Source organism: Crinia signifera, chromosome 2, assembly GCF_055691185.1.
Source record: "Crinia signifera chromosome 2, ASM5569118v1, whole genome shotgun sequence".
Classification (NCBI taxonomy): Eukaryota; Metazoa; Chordata; class Amphibia; order Anura; family Myobatrachidae; genus Crinia; species Crinia signifera.
This window is the reverse complement of record NC_139218.1, coordinates 77,838,592-77,852,556: the sequence shown is the minus strand read 5'-3', so window position 1 is coordinate 77,852,556 and position 13,965 is coordinate 77,838,592. Positions and strand designations below refer to the sequence as shown.

Sequence of the window (13,965 nt, the reverse complement as noted above, 5' to 3'; positions counted from 1 at the left end):
CATCAACAAGCAAGAAGGAGTTCAGAGATATAATAAAAAGCAGTTGATCTCCAACTTTTCAGTTCATCGATGGTTAATCAACGAGTAACCACCAGTGACAGTGCTGGTTTAGTCTAAATAACATTTTGGACAGTTTGTGAGCACTGAGCAAAAGGATTGAAATTTATGATATGATGCAGATACTTGTCTGCAATCCTGTCATGCTTGCCCCCATTGAAAATGTCCCTCACAAAAAGTCCGCTTCCTCAGAGCAGACAGTTAATAAGGATACTTTAGGTGGTTGTGGCCATTTTGGAAGGGTCATTTTTAATGTGGTCAGATGCAACAAACCAGAGGTGGGGGGGACCCACTAACAACAAGCTGAACCCCTGACAATGGGCAGAATCACAAGTAGATGATGGCCAGATAGGGTAGTGGGATCCCTTTACAATGAACATCACCCCTGACAATGAGCGGGACAACCAGCAGACCATGGTGGCTGTTGGGGGGTTGAGCAGGGGGCACCTAATTTATAGTTTTGTCACTGAAGGCCATAACTAAGATGGTGCTTTGCTCACAGCACATTTGCCCTGTGAACGCACCATTGACAACCACCCCGATTGGCCGTCTATGAGTGTGCCAACTGCTGCAGCACTAGTCGGCAGCTCTTTCTTTCTGCTCTGAGGAAGACATGCAGAGGCCAGTGCAACCTCACTGCTGCCCCAGAGACAGCTGCCGCAGAGAAAGAGAGTATTGAGAGACAGCAACAGATGTGAAATTGGCAAGTGTGCGGGCAGAGCAGTGACATAGGCCCTACAGCCCCCCTCCATCACCATGTCCAGGGTCCTGAATGAGAAGTTTATGCTCTCCCAGTGGCCAGGCAGCATGCATGAGGAGGGATACCTAGATGTCAGTGACTTTGGCTGGCAGTTTTCCTCCTGCCACTGAACTGAGCCTCTGCAACACTTCCCCACCAACAGGTGGATGACCAAGCCCTGCAGAAAGCACTGCTCGCTGATGGGGTCCCCTCAAAATTTTTAATAAGTGCACTTATATTACAGGAGCTCTGGATTGTAGTGCTCCAGGGTCTTGCACATGCTCAGAGGGGTCTTGCACTCACTCAGTACAAATCAAGGCCACACCCCTTCCCCATCAACTAGATAGATAGATAGATAGATAGATAGATAGATAGATAGATAGATAGATAGATAGATAGATAGATAGATAGATAGATAGATAGATAGATAGATAGAGAAATGTATAGATAGACAGATATACAGACATATTAATTAAACTTGCATTGTAAATCTATTCTATTTTTATTCTATACATTTTATTTTATTTTGTTATAAGTACATAGTTTGTAATAATAATAATAATAATAATAATAATAATATATACTGTAGTTGTGAAACCTGCCCTATAAATGTAATACTATTTGTAAATAATTGGTACTTCCTTATGTCCATGGGTGTTATCTTTGTAGTGGTTCTGGTTGATAGATCTACATTGTCTAGATAGACAGTCACTAGGTCTTACGTCTTACCCCAAAAGGTTGACATCGACATGCAATAAGTAGACACATGACAAGGTTGACATGACTTTTTAAAGATTTTTTTGTTTTAACCGGCTTGTTGTTAGTTCACCATCCATGTGGGCATAGAGGAAGAATATAATAGTGTGTCGAGGGTGCTCGCCAAGCAAGGGCACGGTTACACTAATTGGGGGCTCCATGCTGGCAGTTGTTGACATTGACACCCAAAAAAAAGGGAAAAACTCATGTCTACCTTTTAATGTGTCTACCTTTTTCATGTCAACATTTTGACCATGTCGACATATCGACCCTGACAACTTATCCCATGTTGACATATTCACCCTGTCAAGACCTTTTGGGGTAGACCTAACTCTCTAATAATCCTATGAGCATACAAATAAAAATGTAGGGGTCTGACTCTGTACAGACCAAATCCAGATTCATTTGAGGTAAGTCATATTCCTTAATACAGTAGCTGAGAGTTGTCTAGTTCTAGAATGACTTGTAATGTGTATTATACAGTATGGTAAGGTATACATTTTCTACACAGAAAGATCTGTGGATAAGTAAATGATATGGGGGAGTTGTACTAAGCCCCGGAGAGTGATAACTCTGGGTTTAAAAAATGACTAGAGCTCGTTGGTAGTTTATCTATTTCTTTATTACTTTCCAAGAGGGTGAAATGTAATAGGATGAGAGATTCAGAAAGTGAGAGGTTTGGTAAGAAATTTCAAGTTGTTTTAAAGGAGCAATCATTTACACTTCAATATCAAACTGGTTTTGCTGTGTAAATAGTGGCGGTTTTTACCTATGGGCTGCAGGGCTGCAGCCCCCCCCCCCCCCCACTAAATCCGCCACTGTGTGAAGCCAGATGCTATCTGTGAAACTGCACTGGCTTTACTGTGACTGGCAGTGACTTCCTATTGGAAGTCTGACGTGCCAGTCACCCAAGGCAGTCCCATTGGGAGGTGTTCCCTCTCCCTAGGATGCCTCTATGGGCTGCTGCGGGGTCAGTCCATAAACGTGGGTTCTGTGCATGCGCAGTACCGAGGATGATACTGCTCATGCTCCGGACCCGGGGCAGTGAATATGGTACTATGGACTGCTGCCGAAGCAGCCCATAGAGGCTGGGGGCCAGCAAATGTGCATTACCGAAGAAGCTACTGCTCATGCGGATGGGGATCGGGATCAGCAGTGGGAACCATCGGGCACGGGCACCAGCGGCAGTGACTAGCAGTGGTGGCAGCAGCAAGGGGGCATCACGGCAACAGATTCCCTCCCACACAGAGATAAGAGCCGCCACTGAGTGTAAATGATTGCCGCTTTTAAAAAAACTGGAGATTTCTTACCAAATCTCTCATTTTCTGAATCTCTCATCCTATTAAATTTCCCCCTTAGAACTTCTGCCCCATAATGTAATTTAAGAGCAATAAAAAAAAAATGCTTGTCTTTATTAATATTGTATGTTGTTAAGACTATGATAGAATAGCTGGTGCTTTGTCATGATACAAGTATACAGGTTTGCACTAAGGGTTCTCTCAATCAACTCTTTTTATTACTTTCAGATTAACATTAATATTGTCCTGTCCAATGGATTTGAAGAATTTCCCTATGGATGTACAAACTTGTGCAATGCAGTTGGAAAGTTGTAAGTTTTTAAAACAACAAATGCAAATGACATACAGTAGATGAATGATTGCACTGCTGTTGTACTTTAAGAGTTGTAATGATGGTAGAAGGTTTTGCCAGTTTTACACTAATAAAAGAGATCAAGATGAGTAATTGTTTAACTATAAAATTCCTAATGATCATCTCTAGCTTTGGAAGCTAAATATATAGAATGTCGCAGTCTGTGAGTCACAGTGTTTAGAAAAGATTATTTGATGGTACCTGAAAAATTACACTGAAAATAGGAATGACAATGCAGCCTAAAAATGCCTCGCATGTTATAGCTCATATACAGTGGCATATTTAGAATGAGTCCCCACATGGAATATGCTACACCATTTTTTTAATAGTTACCTTCCAGAGTCCAACGGCGGCAGCAGCAGCAGCGGGACTGCGGAAATTACCGGAAAAATGTCCACCAAGCTTTTTTTCCACAGATGCTCTAGTGCTCCGACTTCACAATGTTGCACTGTGTGTAAATCACTGTAAAAATGAACGCCACACCATTTTTCTGGAGATGTGCAATGCAGAGTAGGGTCTGATTGCTCTAGTGCAGCGGTTCCCAAAGTGGGTCCCAACCTTCTCAGCATGGGGTCGCGGTTCCATGTTGCTGACCATCAGGCTGATGACTTTTCTAATCTCAGTCAGTGATTCAAGGAGTCAGAAACATCTGTTGAATTGTCTGTTACTTCAGACTCCTCCCATCATTTTGTGCCTCCACAATGCTGCCATGTATGTGCCACCTGCTGACTACACATGTGATGTGATGACCTGCTGCAGTAACTTGCTGGGGTCCTGGAGTTATTTTTATTGTTTGATGGGGTCCCAGAGCAAAAAAGTTTGAGGACCCCTGCCCTAGTGCTTAAACTCTACTGTGTTATGCTACTCCTGACAGAGCAGAGGGGACTCAGATGGAGCCTGTACATGGACCTCCTCCTCTCATGCACATACAGATGTGTAACCATGCATCTAGTGTATAAGCCATTAGGATCAACACTACTGGGTCACTCCTAAAAGAGTAGTGTGCTGTCTTTTTCTTTCAATTTGACATATTATTCTCATTGCAGAAGCATTGAGACACCAATCACAGAGTACAAAATATGCTGGTTGTGACTGTAAATGCACAGGAATGTGTAGGTGAATCACAATGGAACTTGGCATGAGAAAAACAGCACAGGGGCATAACTTGCACCTTCTAGGCCCCATAGCAACATCTTTATAGGGCCCCTACAACAGCTCCAGAATTAAAATGAGAGAGGCAGGGGTTATTGGGAGAGAAACGGGGCTGATTGGGAAAGAAAAGATCTCCCGATACTGCCCAGTGCCCACGCGGCATTACTTAAGCAGAATAAAAGGGTGCAGGGGATTTCATGCAGGGCCATGGGGTCCCCCAAAGGCCCGGACCCATTGGAGTTGCACTCCCTGCACCCTCCATAGTTACACCACTGAAAACAGGCATCGGGGCTCTTCATATACAGATTTAGACTCATTCACATAGAAATGTACAAATTTACATTCATCAGGGCACTCGCTGCCTGATTGACAGGCAGGGGGCATTCCGGGGTGGACAACTGGCGTTTCATTGGCATGCCCACAAAAACAGTGGCACTCCCATAGATTTGTGGGCAGAGCCCAGCAAACGCAGGCATTCCCATGCCTGCTTAGGGCAGGCGGATGACATCACATGACATCAGAGCCCGCCATCAATTTGGCCAATGACCGTTCAATTAAAAACTAAGACCTGGGTTACTTTTTACAGCAAATATAGGAAAAATCATTTGATGGTGTGTAGCCAGCATGTGAGCGGTTTTAAACATGCGTATGTAAATATACACATCCGCTCCCAGTGTAGAGAGGGGATTCGGGTGGCAGGGGGCGTGCATTCACCAAGGCAGAGTGAACCTGCTTGCTAGGCTCCAAATATATGCAGCCTAGTGGGCAGGTCTGAATCGGGCCCTTTGTTTGTGTCTTCTGGGATGATGCCTGGGATTAGGTGGTAGAGTTGTATGTGCAAACCTTACATACAGCTGCTCAGACACTAGATAGCGAGTTAGACTGGTGCTTTGATTAAAACTTGTACTCGGTATGGAGTGGGTGAGCACTGATTGACACTAAAACCAGACTGGAAGTGGCAAGCTGGATAATTACTGCCAGCTATTGGCATTAGGTGGGATGGACTGGAACAGGTGAGCTAAGTATACATTTGATAGAGCTTGAAAACACTTGAACAGTAGTCGTGGTCCAGTCAACTTGCCTGGAACCGGTGAATATACTAGTCAGAGTTTAGAAACACTTCAGCCAGACTGGATTTGGTGAACTTGGAATTTATCAGGCGAAGTTTGGAAGCACTTAAACCGGACTAGATACTGTGACTTGGAATTTATCAGACAGAGCTTGGAAACATTTGAACCGGACTTAGGGTTACCACCTTTGTGTTGAGAGATTCCCGGACATTGACCCGCCCACAGCCCCACCCCCAGCCCCTTGACCTGTCTTATTGTTTTTTTATTAATATACATTTGCTTCAAATCTATTCTTGATTTTGCACATGGTAATGACACATACACGTTACATCACACACTGTAATGCCCATTACACGTTATGCCACATACCACGATGCCAATTACACATTATGCCATACAACATGATGCCCATTACACGTTATGCCATGACTGGACAATTAAAAAAAAATTGGACAAAATGGACAATTTACACCATAATTCCTATTACACGTCACACACCCATTCCATATCATACCACATGTCATAATTGCAATTACACGTTATGTCAAGGCTCAACAATTCTGGTTTTTTTATTAACAGGGACAGTGCGCGCCGCAGGCGCGCACCAAAACTTACACTGTAACGCCTAGTATATGTTACATGATATACTACATGCCCTAATGCCCATTACACGTTATGCCACACACTGATATACTCCTTACATGTTATACCAAACATCATAATGCCCATTACACGTTATTCCAAACACTGTAATGCCCATTACATATACCACATATTATGTCATATAAGTGCCGCTTACCTACATGTTTATTGCTAGGGGTTTCTTGCTCGATGCCAAGGTCTTCATGCTCAATCCCAGGGCCTTCATGCTTGCTACCAGGGCCTTCATGCTTGCTGCCAGGGCCTTCATGCTTGATGCCAGGGCCTTCATACTTGCTACCAGGGCCTTCATACTTGATGCCAAGGGTTGCCAGGGCAAAAGGAGCAGCAGAGAGGGTTCCTGTTGAGGGCAGGATCAGAGCCTATGGTCTGCTAGAGCAGATGGGCAGCCTCAGGGTGCCCACACAGGGCTAGAGGCAGCACTGGACTGTAGTTCACAGTGGTGGGGCTGGGGTGGGCAGCGGAGGGTGCCTCAGTAGACTGTCAGGCAGACACTGACTGGGGTTCCCCCTACCACTGACTGGGGTCTGCTGTAGATGGAGTTACATTATGCAGCGTACACAGGCACACAACAGCTAGGCCAGCTTCAGGCGCATCTGTGTCGTCGTCCCGTCTGCATGTTCCCACACAGACTGTCCCCCCAGCCAAGCCGGGTTGCGGTGCATCTCACAGACAGAGAGGTCAGTGCTGCCACTGCCGGCGGACAGTGACACTGCGGCCTGCCGGGTTCTGGTGTGTGCCCATTCCCCCTGCTACTCTGTGCCTTCTGTCCCCACCAGTCTGTGCCTTCTCTCCCTGCCACTCTGTGACTTCACTCCCCGCCACTGGCCTGCCGGGCTCTGCTGTGTGCTCGTTCCAGGACATTTTATAGTCCTGAAACGCCACCCGTCCGGACTCTGGACACCCAGTTTAATTACCGGACTGTCCGGAGTAATCCCGGGTGGGTGGAAACCCTAACCGGACTAGATCCGGTCAGCCGGGATGGAACTGGAGAACTTGGAACAAGGCTTGGAAGCACTGGAACCAGACTGAACTAGGGAATATACAGGATCCGTACAATCTCTTGAGATTTATGCCCTTATTCGGATCTGATCGCATTACAAATTTGTTCTCAAAATGGGCAAAACCATATGTACTGCAGGTGGGGCATACTGTATGTAACATGAATAGCAAGAGTTAGATTTGGGAAAGTTATTTTGTTTCTGTGCAGGGTAAATACTGGCTGCATTATTTTTACACTGCAATTTAGATTTCAGTTTCAACATACCCCACCCAAATCCTACACTCTCTCTGCACACGTTACATCTGCCCCACCTGCAGTGCAACATGGTTTTGCCCATTTTGAAAACTGTGATCAGATCTGAATAAGGGCCATAGTGCTAATCTCTGAAATGGATGTCTCTGACAGGATGCAGGGCAGCTGAAAACTGGAGAATTTCACAGAAGTGGTCGAAAAACCTGAGTATTCAGGTATTAAGCTATCAGACACACAATATTGTTAAAACCTCTGCGCTAGAAAGAAACAAACAAGGCTGCCATGGATACACAACACAACCAAGAATAAAATACTGTAACTATTATTTATTAAATGAGACCCTTCTATATAAAACAAACAATTAATAGTATTCTACTAAAAATAAGGGTCAATTCCATTTTGTGTTAAATACATACGCAGATTTGTGTGGATAAGAAAAAACCAATTATGTAGCTCTGTGATGCTGCCCCCATTTATAAAGATATCCAGAATATAACATTGGACTAAGCACAGTCCTTATTATCATGCAAAGTTCTTATCCGCTGTGATAAGTTAACTCAGAGGTGTTGATAGTCAGGCTCCTGCAAGTAAGAAACTTAGAACTTTAAGCCCCACTGTAATCACTATAATAGGTGCACAAAAAGTGCACTGAACCATTACCTGCATTTTTGTATTTAGTTTTTGATTAGCCCTAACAGCACGTTTGATTAATAAAGTTGATTACCAACACAACCCTTCTCTGTCATCCATTAGCCAACAAATCCACACCCGTGTTGATATATCCAGCTACACACAATAGGGGTAGAGCGCAGAATTTCCATTGTAATTACCTACCTCTGCAGGCTGATCACCTGCCATTCAGCAGCTAACCCCGAACAGCCAACTCAGTGCGCAGTGTCACAAACACCCACACATAATAATAGCAGAGTTAACCTGCTGTGATTACTAAAATAACAGCCCCAGCAGTGTAGGTGCAGACTGCAAGAGCTGAAGCGCAAAGATGGAAACTCCAACTAGAGCTGGCAGCGATCTGGATCCTCAATTCAGGAAAGATTAGCAAGTACAGGTAATTTTGCAAAAGAACCTGGAGCAAGGTAATTTAGCAAAGGAACCTGGAGCATGGTACTAGCTGAGTGTCCATTTGGTTCTTTTATGCCCCTTGCGATGGTTGAAGAGACAAATCAGCTGAACGGAATGGAGCCTGTGGTTGGTGGAGTCACGATCAGCTGACTGTGGGCAACATAGCAGCATCCAATGTCAGCAATTGGTGGGAAGAATCATGGGGGAGACACCAGGGAAGTTAAGGTGTACTACATGCAGTAGTGCCCGGCGTAGGAATGACTATGGTGCAAGTCACATGGTCTCTGAGCCGCACATCAGAGCACAAGTGTCAAGTTGCTACTCCCTGGGTTATGCCATACAGTATATTTAAACTGTCAATTAGATAGAAAAGCAACATTTTCAAAACTGTTGTGTGAAATATTTGTCTTAATACACATTAGATTAAGAAACGTAATCGTGTGTCATTGACTATATATGATTCTCAGTGTTCCTAGTCCCACCCTTACCATGCCAAACAACAGAACTAAATGACTTTGATTGTCTCAGTTATTTTAATAGACTATGGGACTGATTCTGGTTGGTTTGCAAAAGCAAACTCCTTCTTTAACCCCTTCAGTGGTGGGGGGGTTTTCGGGAGTGCTCCCCACTGGGTGAGATTTTTATGGGGAGCTCTCCCTTAAAAAAAAAACACCACTGCCTCCCTGGGTCCGGGCAGCGCCGCTGAACTGTCAATCAGCGGCTGCACGGACCTGCACACCCGCACCCCATCCCTGTCCCCGGCAGCCGGCTTGTCATAAGCCAGCGCCGGGGACTTCAATAGAACACCCGGGGGGGAGGGGGAAGGAGGGGGGAGGAGGGGGAAGGAGGAGGCGCGGCGGAGGGGAGGGAGCCGGGCAGCGCCAAAGCTGCCTGAGTTCAGTGATTGAACTCAGCAGCGCTGCCCGGCTCTAAGCAGTGGCAATCACAAGAATTTTCCGGGCTTGCCAGACTGGACACTGAGGCACAGCCCGGAAAATTCTCGGGATTGCCACTGAAGGGGTTAATGGACAAAACCATGTGCACTGCAGGTGTGGGTGATGTAACATGTGCAGAGAGAGTTAGATTTGGGTGGGGTGTGTTCAAACTGATCCATATTGCAGTGTAAAAATAATATTTACCCTGCACAGAAACAAAATAATTCCCCCAAATGTAACGCTGTCTGCACATGTTACATCAGCCCCACCAGCAGTGTGCATGGTTTTGTCAATTGGAGAAGTTTGCTTTTGCAATCCAACCTGAATAACCCCCTATATTCTAGAACATATAAAATTACAAATTCAGCAAATAATTGCATTTCTCTGCATGTGATAGCTCTGTATGCTAATGCAGTAGTAAGTGACTTCTCCTCCTGCTGCAGTAGTAATCCAACCTGTGCCGTAAGACGCAGTATGGGATCGTTTACTCACAATCGGGTGGCTTGCAGAGCCTAATGGGATGAGCAAGTAGCCTATCGCAGAGGCCAGGAAATTTCTGGTAAATCATAGAAATCCCTGGAATGCCCCTCAAACAGTAGGGTTGCACCTCTATTTTCAGAATTGAAGGCCGTTGCTGCCCCCACCTACTTCCTGTGTTGCAGGACCCAATCACACACAAGCACAACTGCTTCTGCGCCTGAGCAAAGTACCGATAATCTGTAATTTGAAAATCAGGAAGCAACTCCAATGGCAACTTCCAATTTCCATGCTACGATTTCAACCTAATTGGGTTTAAATTTTATATCTGTGTACATTATTTGACCATTTCTTTATGATGGTAGTTTAGTATTGTACCATTGAGATTGTCTATTTAATAATAAGCAATGTACAATTACTGCTGTAAGAGTGGATTTGATTTAGTAATCCCACCAAATTTGGTGGACTTTATTTCTTAACATAAAACCTTCCCTATTAAGCATTAGTAGCCTTGTCAAGTGTATGAGCCTGAAGTAGTGATTTACAGCACATATCTGGATCCATTGTCATGGCAACCAGAATATGCTAGAAATGTGATGAACAAATTAAGAAATTCTGGGACAATCATTAACTTTTAAGCAATGCTGCCATAATCAAGAACCTAATCTGTTTTCTCCAGTAAAATCATTACTGGATGCCATTTCTTTATAGCATTTCATCACACCGGATAAAACTAGGGACAAATTAAATGTCACCTTTAATGAATGCATTTAAAAAGTCGGCATTTCCGTTGCTCATTTCCATGCTCTTTGCTGTTGATGTTTCGTTGGTGTTATTGCAATTGAATGAATAGGTTTTTAGCGATAAGCTGTAGTTTATTACAATTTTTTTTTAAGTTTACTGGTTTAAGTTCATAAATGGAGATGCCTTTTGTACCCAACAATTCTAAAATAATTCGCTGAACAATCTGCAATTAAAATAAAAAATGATGGCCTTGATCGCTTTATTCTAAGCAACAGTAAAAATATAAACACCCTGCTTGTCTCTCCCCATCGGCCTTGTTACTAAATATATATATATATATAATATAGAACTAAAATAAAAGGCAATACTGTAGAAAATTATGGGCCTGATTCAGACCTGATCAGTGGGCTGCAAATTTGCATCCTGAGCGATCGAGTAACACATGGTACACAGTGCGCATGCCTGGTGTAAAACTGTAAACGAAGCCAGCTTGCCATCAATGGCCATCTTAAAAGTGACTGACAGCATCGGAGACACTCGCGCACCCCATTTTCGGCAATGGATGCGTGAGCATGGGAGACTCTCGCGTGTGATAAGTACACGTGTTCACGTTCGTCGGCACGCCAGCCGACAGGAATGCATAGATGGCACGCTGGCAAGCTGAATGAGAGCAGCTTCATCTTTAGGTGTTTTTCTGATGTTCGATTTTGGTCAGAAATAGTTTTTTTTGGCTACATTTTTCAGTCAGTTTTGTCTTTATTGCATTTCCAATTTTCAAAATAGACTAAAAAAACTACAAAAATGTTAATCCTAAAATCATAAAAATGTTGAGCCTTTAGTAACTGTACCCCTATGTCGCTATTTAGTGCCGGCGCCACCACTAGGCAGCTCTAGGCATTTGCCTAGGGCGCCGGCCACTGGAGGGCGGCACTTTGCAGCCTGGAAGTGGCAGCCGCTGTAGCCTGCAGCCCCCGTGGAGTCAGGTAAGCTTTGCACGCACCCGCGTCCCTCTCCCTCCGGGGTATGTGGATGAATTAAGATGTTTCTGCTGCCAGGAGGAGGGGGGATGTCAGGACTCGGGTGAAACTGCCAATGCCGCCGGGGGGAGGAGGGCTGTCCGCCACCGCTGCAGCACTGCGGGGAGGAGGGGGTGTTGGGAGTAGCTCCCCAGTGCCGCCCCCCTCCCGTGGATCGCGGTAAACGGTGCCCACCCCCCCCCCCCCCGCCCCATGCCATGAAGCAGATCGGCGGCAGCCACATGCACCCCCCCTTTCCTGAAACTGCTCAGAGCGGGAGGGGAGCGGAGGGCAGGGGATTTCGCCTGGGGCGCAGACAGGGCTTGCACCGGCCCTGTCGCTATTGAAGAGGAATTTATAAACTTTGCATGGTAAGAGGCCATAATGCAAGAAAGCAACTGTCCTCCAGCTTACTATGAGCAATGGGAGATTCATGAGGTTTCCACCAGCAATACACATAGCCTAATCATCAGTCCACAGTACTCAGAACCTACAGTATGTGTTTGTACACGGCCAGACATTTGAAATATAAGGAGTGTGGAATGAGGTAGTTTGGGCCATAGAGTTCGGAGTTCATGAACAGCAACATTGGCGGCACAGCAAAATATGATCTGACAAAAAAAAATTCAAAATCTGTCTATTTTAATATTGTTTCACATTGTACAGCTCCGTATTCCCTTATCGGGGACCTTTTGCACAAAAAAAAAGTCAAATATTTCTGTAAAATCCTGATCCTCGTGTCCTAATTAATCTCCCTACTAAAATTTCTGACAACCTCATTGTTAAATCAAGCTACCAGGGACTCTGAATAGGGGATGTTGAAATACATCACTGTATGGCACCCTGTATATCAGAAGCAAAAATGATGGCACCTGCTACTGTACCTATCAGTTGCCTAGGAACCTGTTACATCAATGAGCCAGGAGTGACCAGGTGCTTCAAGATTTTTATTCTTCAGCTCATAAAGTGTCTTCCTCTATTTGTATAGTAGCCACGGGTAGGATTTAAGGTGTATAACAAAAATGGATACATGCATGTATAAATGTCTTGAGATCACACCAATTAGTTGATTTTTTTTCCATTAAAATAAATCTAGAAAAAAAATAGGTTTTTGTTTGTCCAATTTGTCCATCATTACTCTATAAGCATCGTTATATAACATTAGGCATTCTGATTTTGTTCAAAATGAAGAGACCTAATTAGAGCTGTCTGGATGCTTAGAGGTTATTTATTCCTGCTTCAAATGAGGTTGAAATGCTTGTTTTTCTATTCGGTGAGAAACTGATGAGACTTCAATTTATGGTGCAATCAACTGTGTTTTGTTTACCCTAGTTGGCTATACAATGAATGACCTTATATTTGAATGGCTGAGCAATAGCCCAGTGCAAGTTGCTGATGGTCTAACATTGCCGCAGTTTATACTGAAAGAGGAGAATGAGCTGGGCTACTGTACAAAGCACTACAACACAGGTAACATACATTGCTTGTTTACTTTACCAACATTTACCTATACCCTGTTGATGTTTTTATATGGTATGATTTAAAGGAAAAGAAAATGCAGGCACACACTTTCATCTCTAAGAATATTTTTGTGTACATTAAATTAATATAGAAATTACGTGAAGTTCTTAATACGTTCGGCCAAAAATGCTTGCTCCTCCACCTTGTCAAGGTGAATCCATCTGTACATGCAGGGCGGCTCCATCTCTGCACCGTATCGGAGCAGAGGCGGAACTGTGGGAAGCTGACTTGTTCCACCTCTCCTCCATTGTCTCCTGTTCTGAGAGAGCTGACCTCTATTTAGGAATTTGCTGCTTTAGTGGAGACATTATTCAATTAATCATTAGGTTGGCAGCTACAACTATCATCCATGGCGGATTCCCCCTCTAGTCCCTGCACCTTAGTATAGCCTTCATATTTCCATAACGATAAAGAGAACCAGCACACCCATAATAAACTATCAAAGTTTTAATGCTCGATAATAAGAGCTTTTGTGGTATCGATCTCGATTTGATTGGGATCAAATCGGGATTTAATCAAACAGTACACTAAATGCATTCGATTTGACTATGTAGTACAGATCTGTACTATATAGGTCTATTTTACTGTTCAATTTACACTAAACGTGAGCATGTATCACGATCGAATCAGCATCGAATGAGGCTGAAAACCCTTTGATATCCATTCGATTTCGATTCAGTTTCGATTTGATTTTGACTATATAGTCCAAATCAAACACAAAATCTCATCATGTGTAAACAGCATTACTGTACATCTTTTTTATTTATCCACGGTGCTGCAACAGGGACAAGACAATTAAGAACAATATTCAGTATTTTTACAATTTTACTGGCAAGACCAAGGATGTACAGTA

The 13,965-nt window shown here is 44.0% G+C and overlaps 1 protein-coding gene across 1 annotated transcript in view; it reads left to right on the top strand.

The window, feature by feature from the left end:
• The window catches only part of GLRA2 (glycine receptor alpha 2), a 201,269-nt gene that overhangs the window by 37,331 nt on the left and 149,973 nt on the right, over window positions 1-13,965 (top strand). Inside the window, exons 5-6 of the mRNA XM_083172460.1 lie at window positions 3,079-3,161; window positions 12,924-13,061. Coding sequence (XP_083028586.1) covers window positions 3,079-3,161; window positions 12,924-13,061 — 221 coding nt within the window. The remainder of the gene's footprint in view (window positions 1-3,078; window positions 3,162-12,923; window positions 13,062-13,965) is intronic.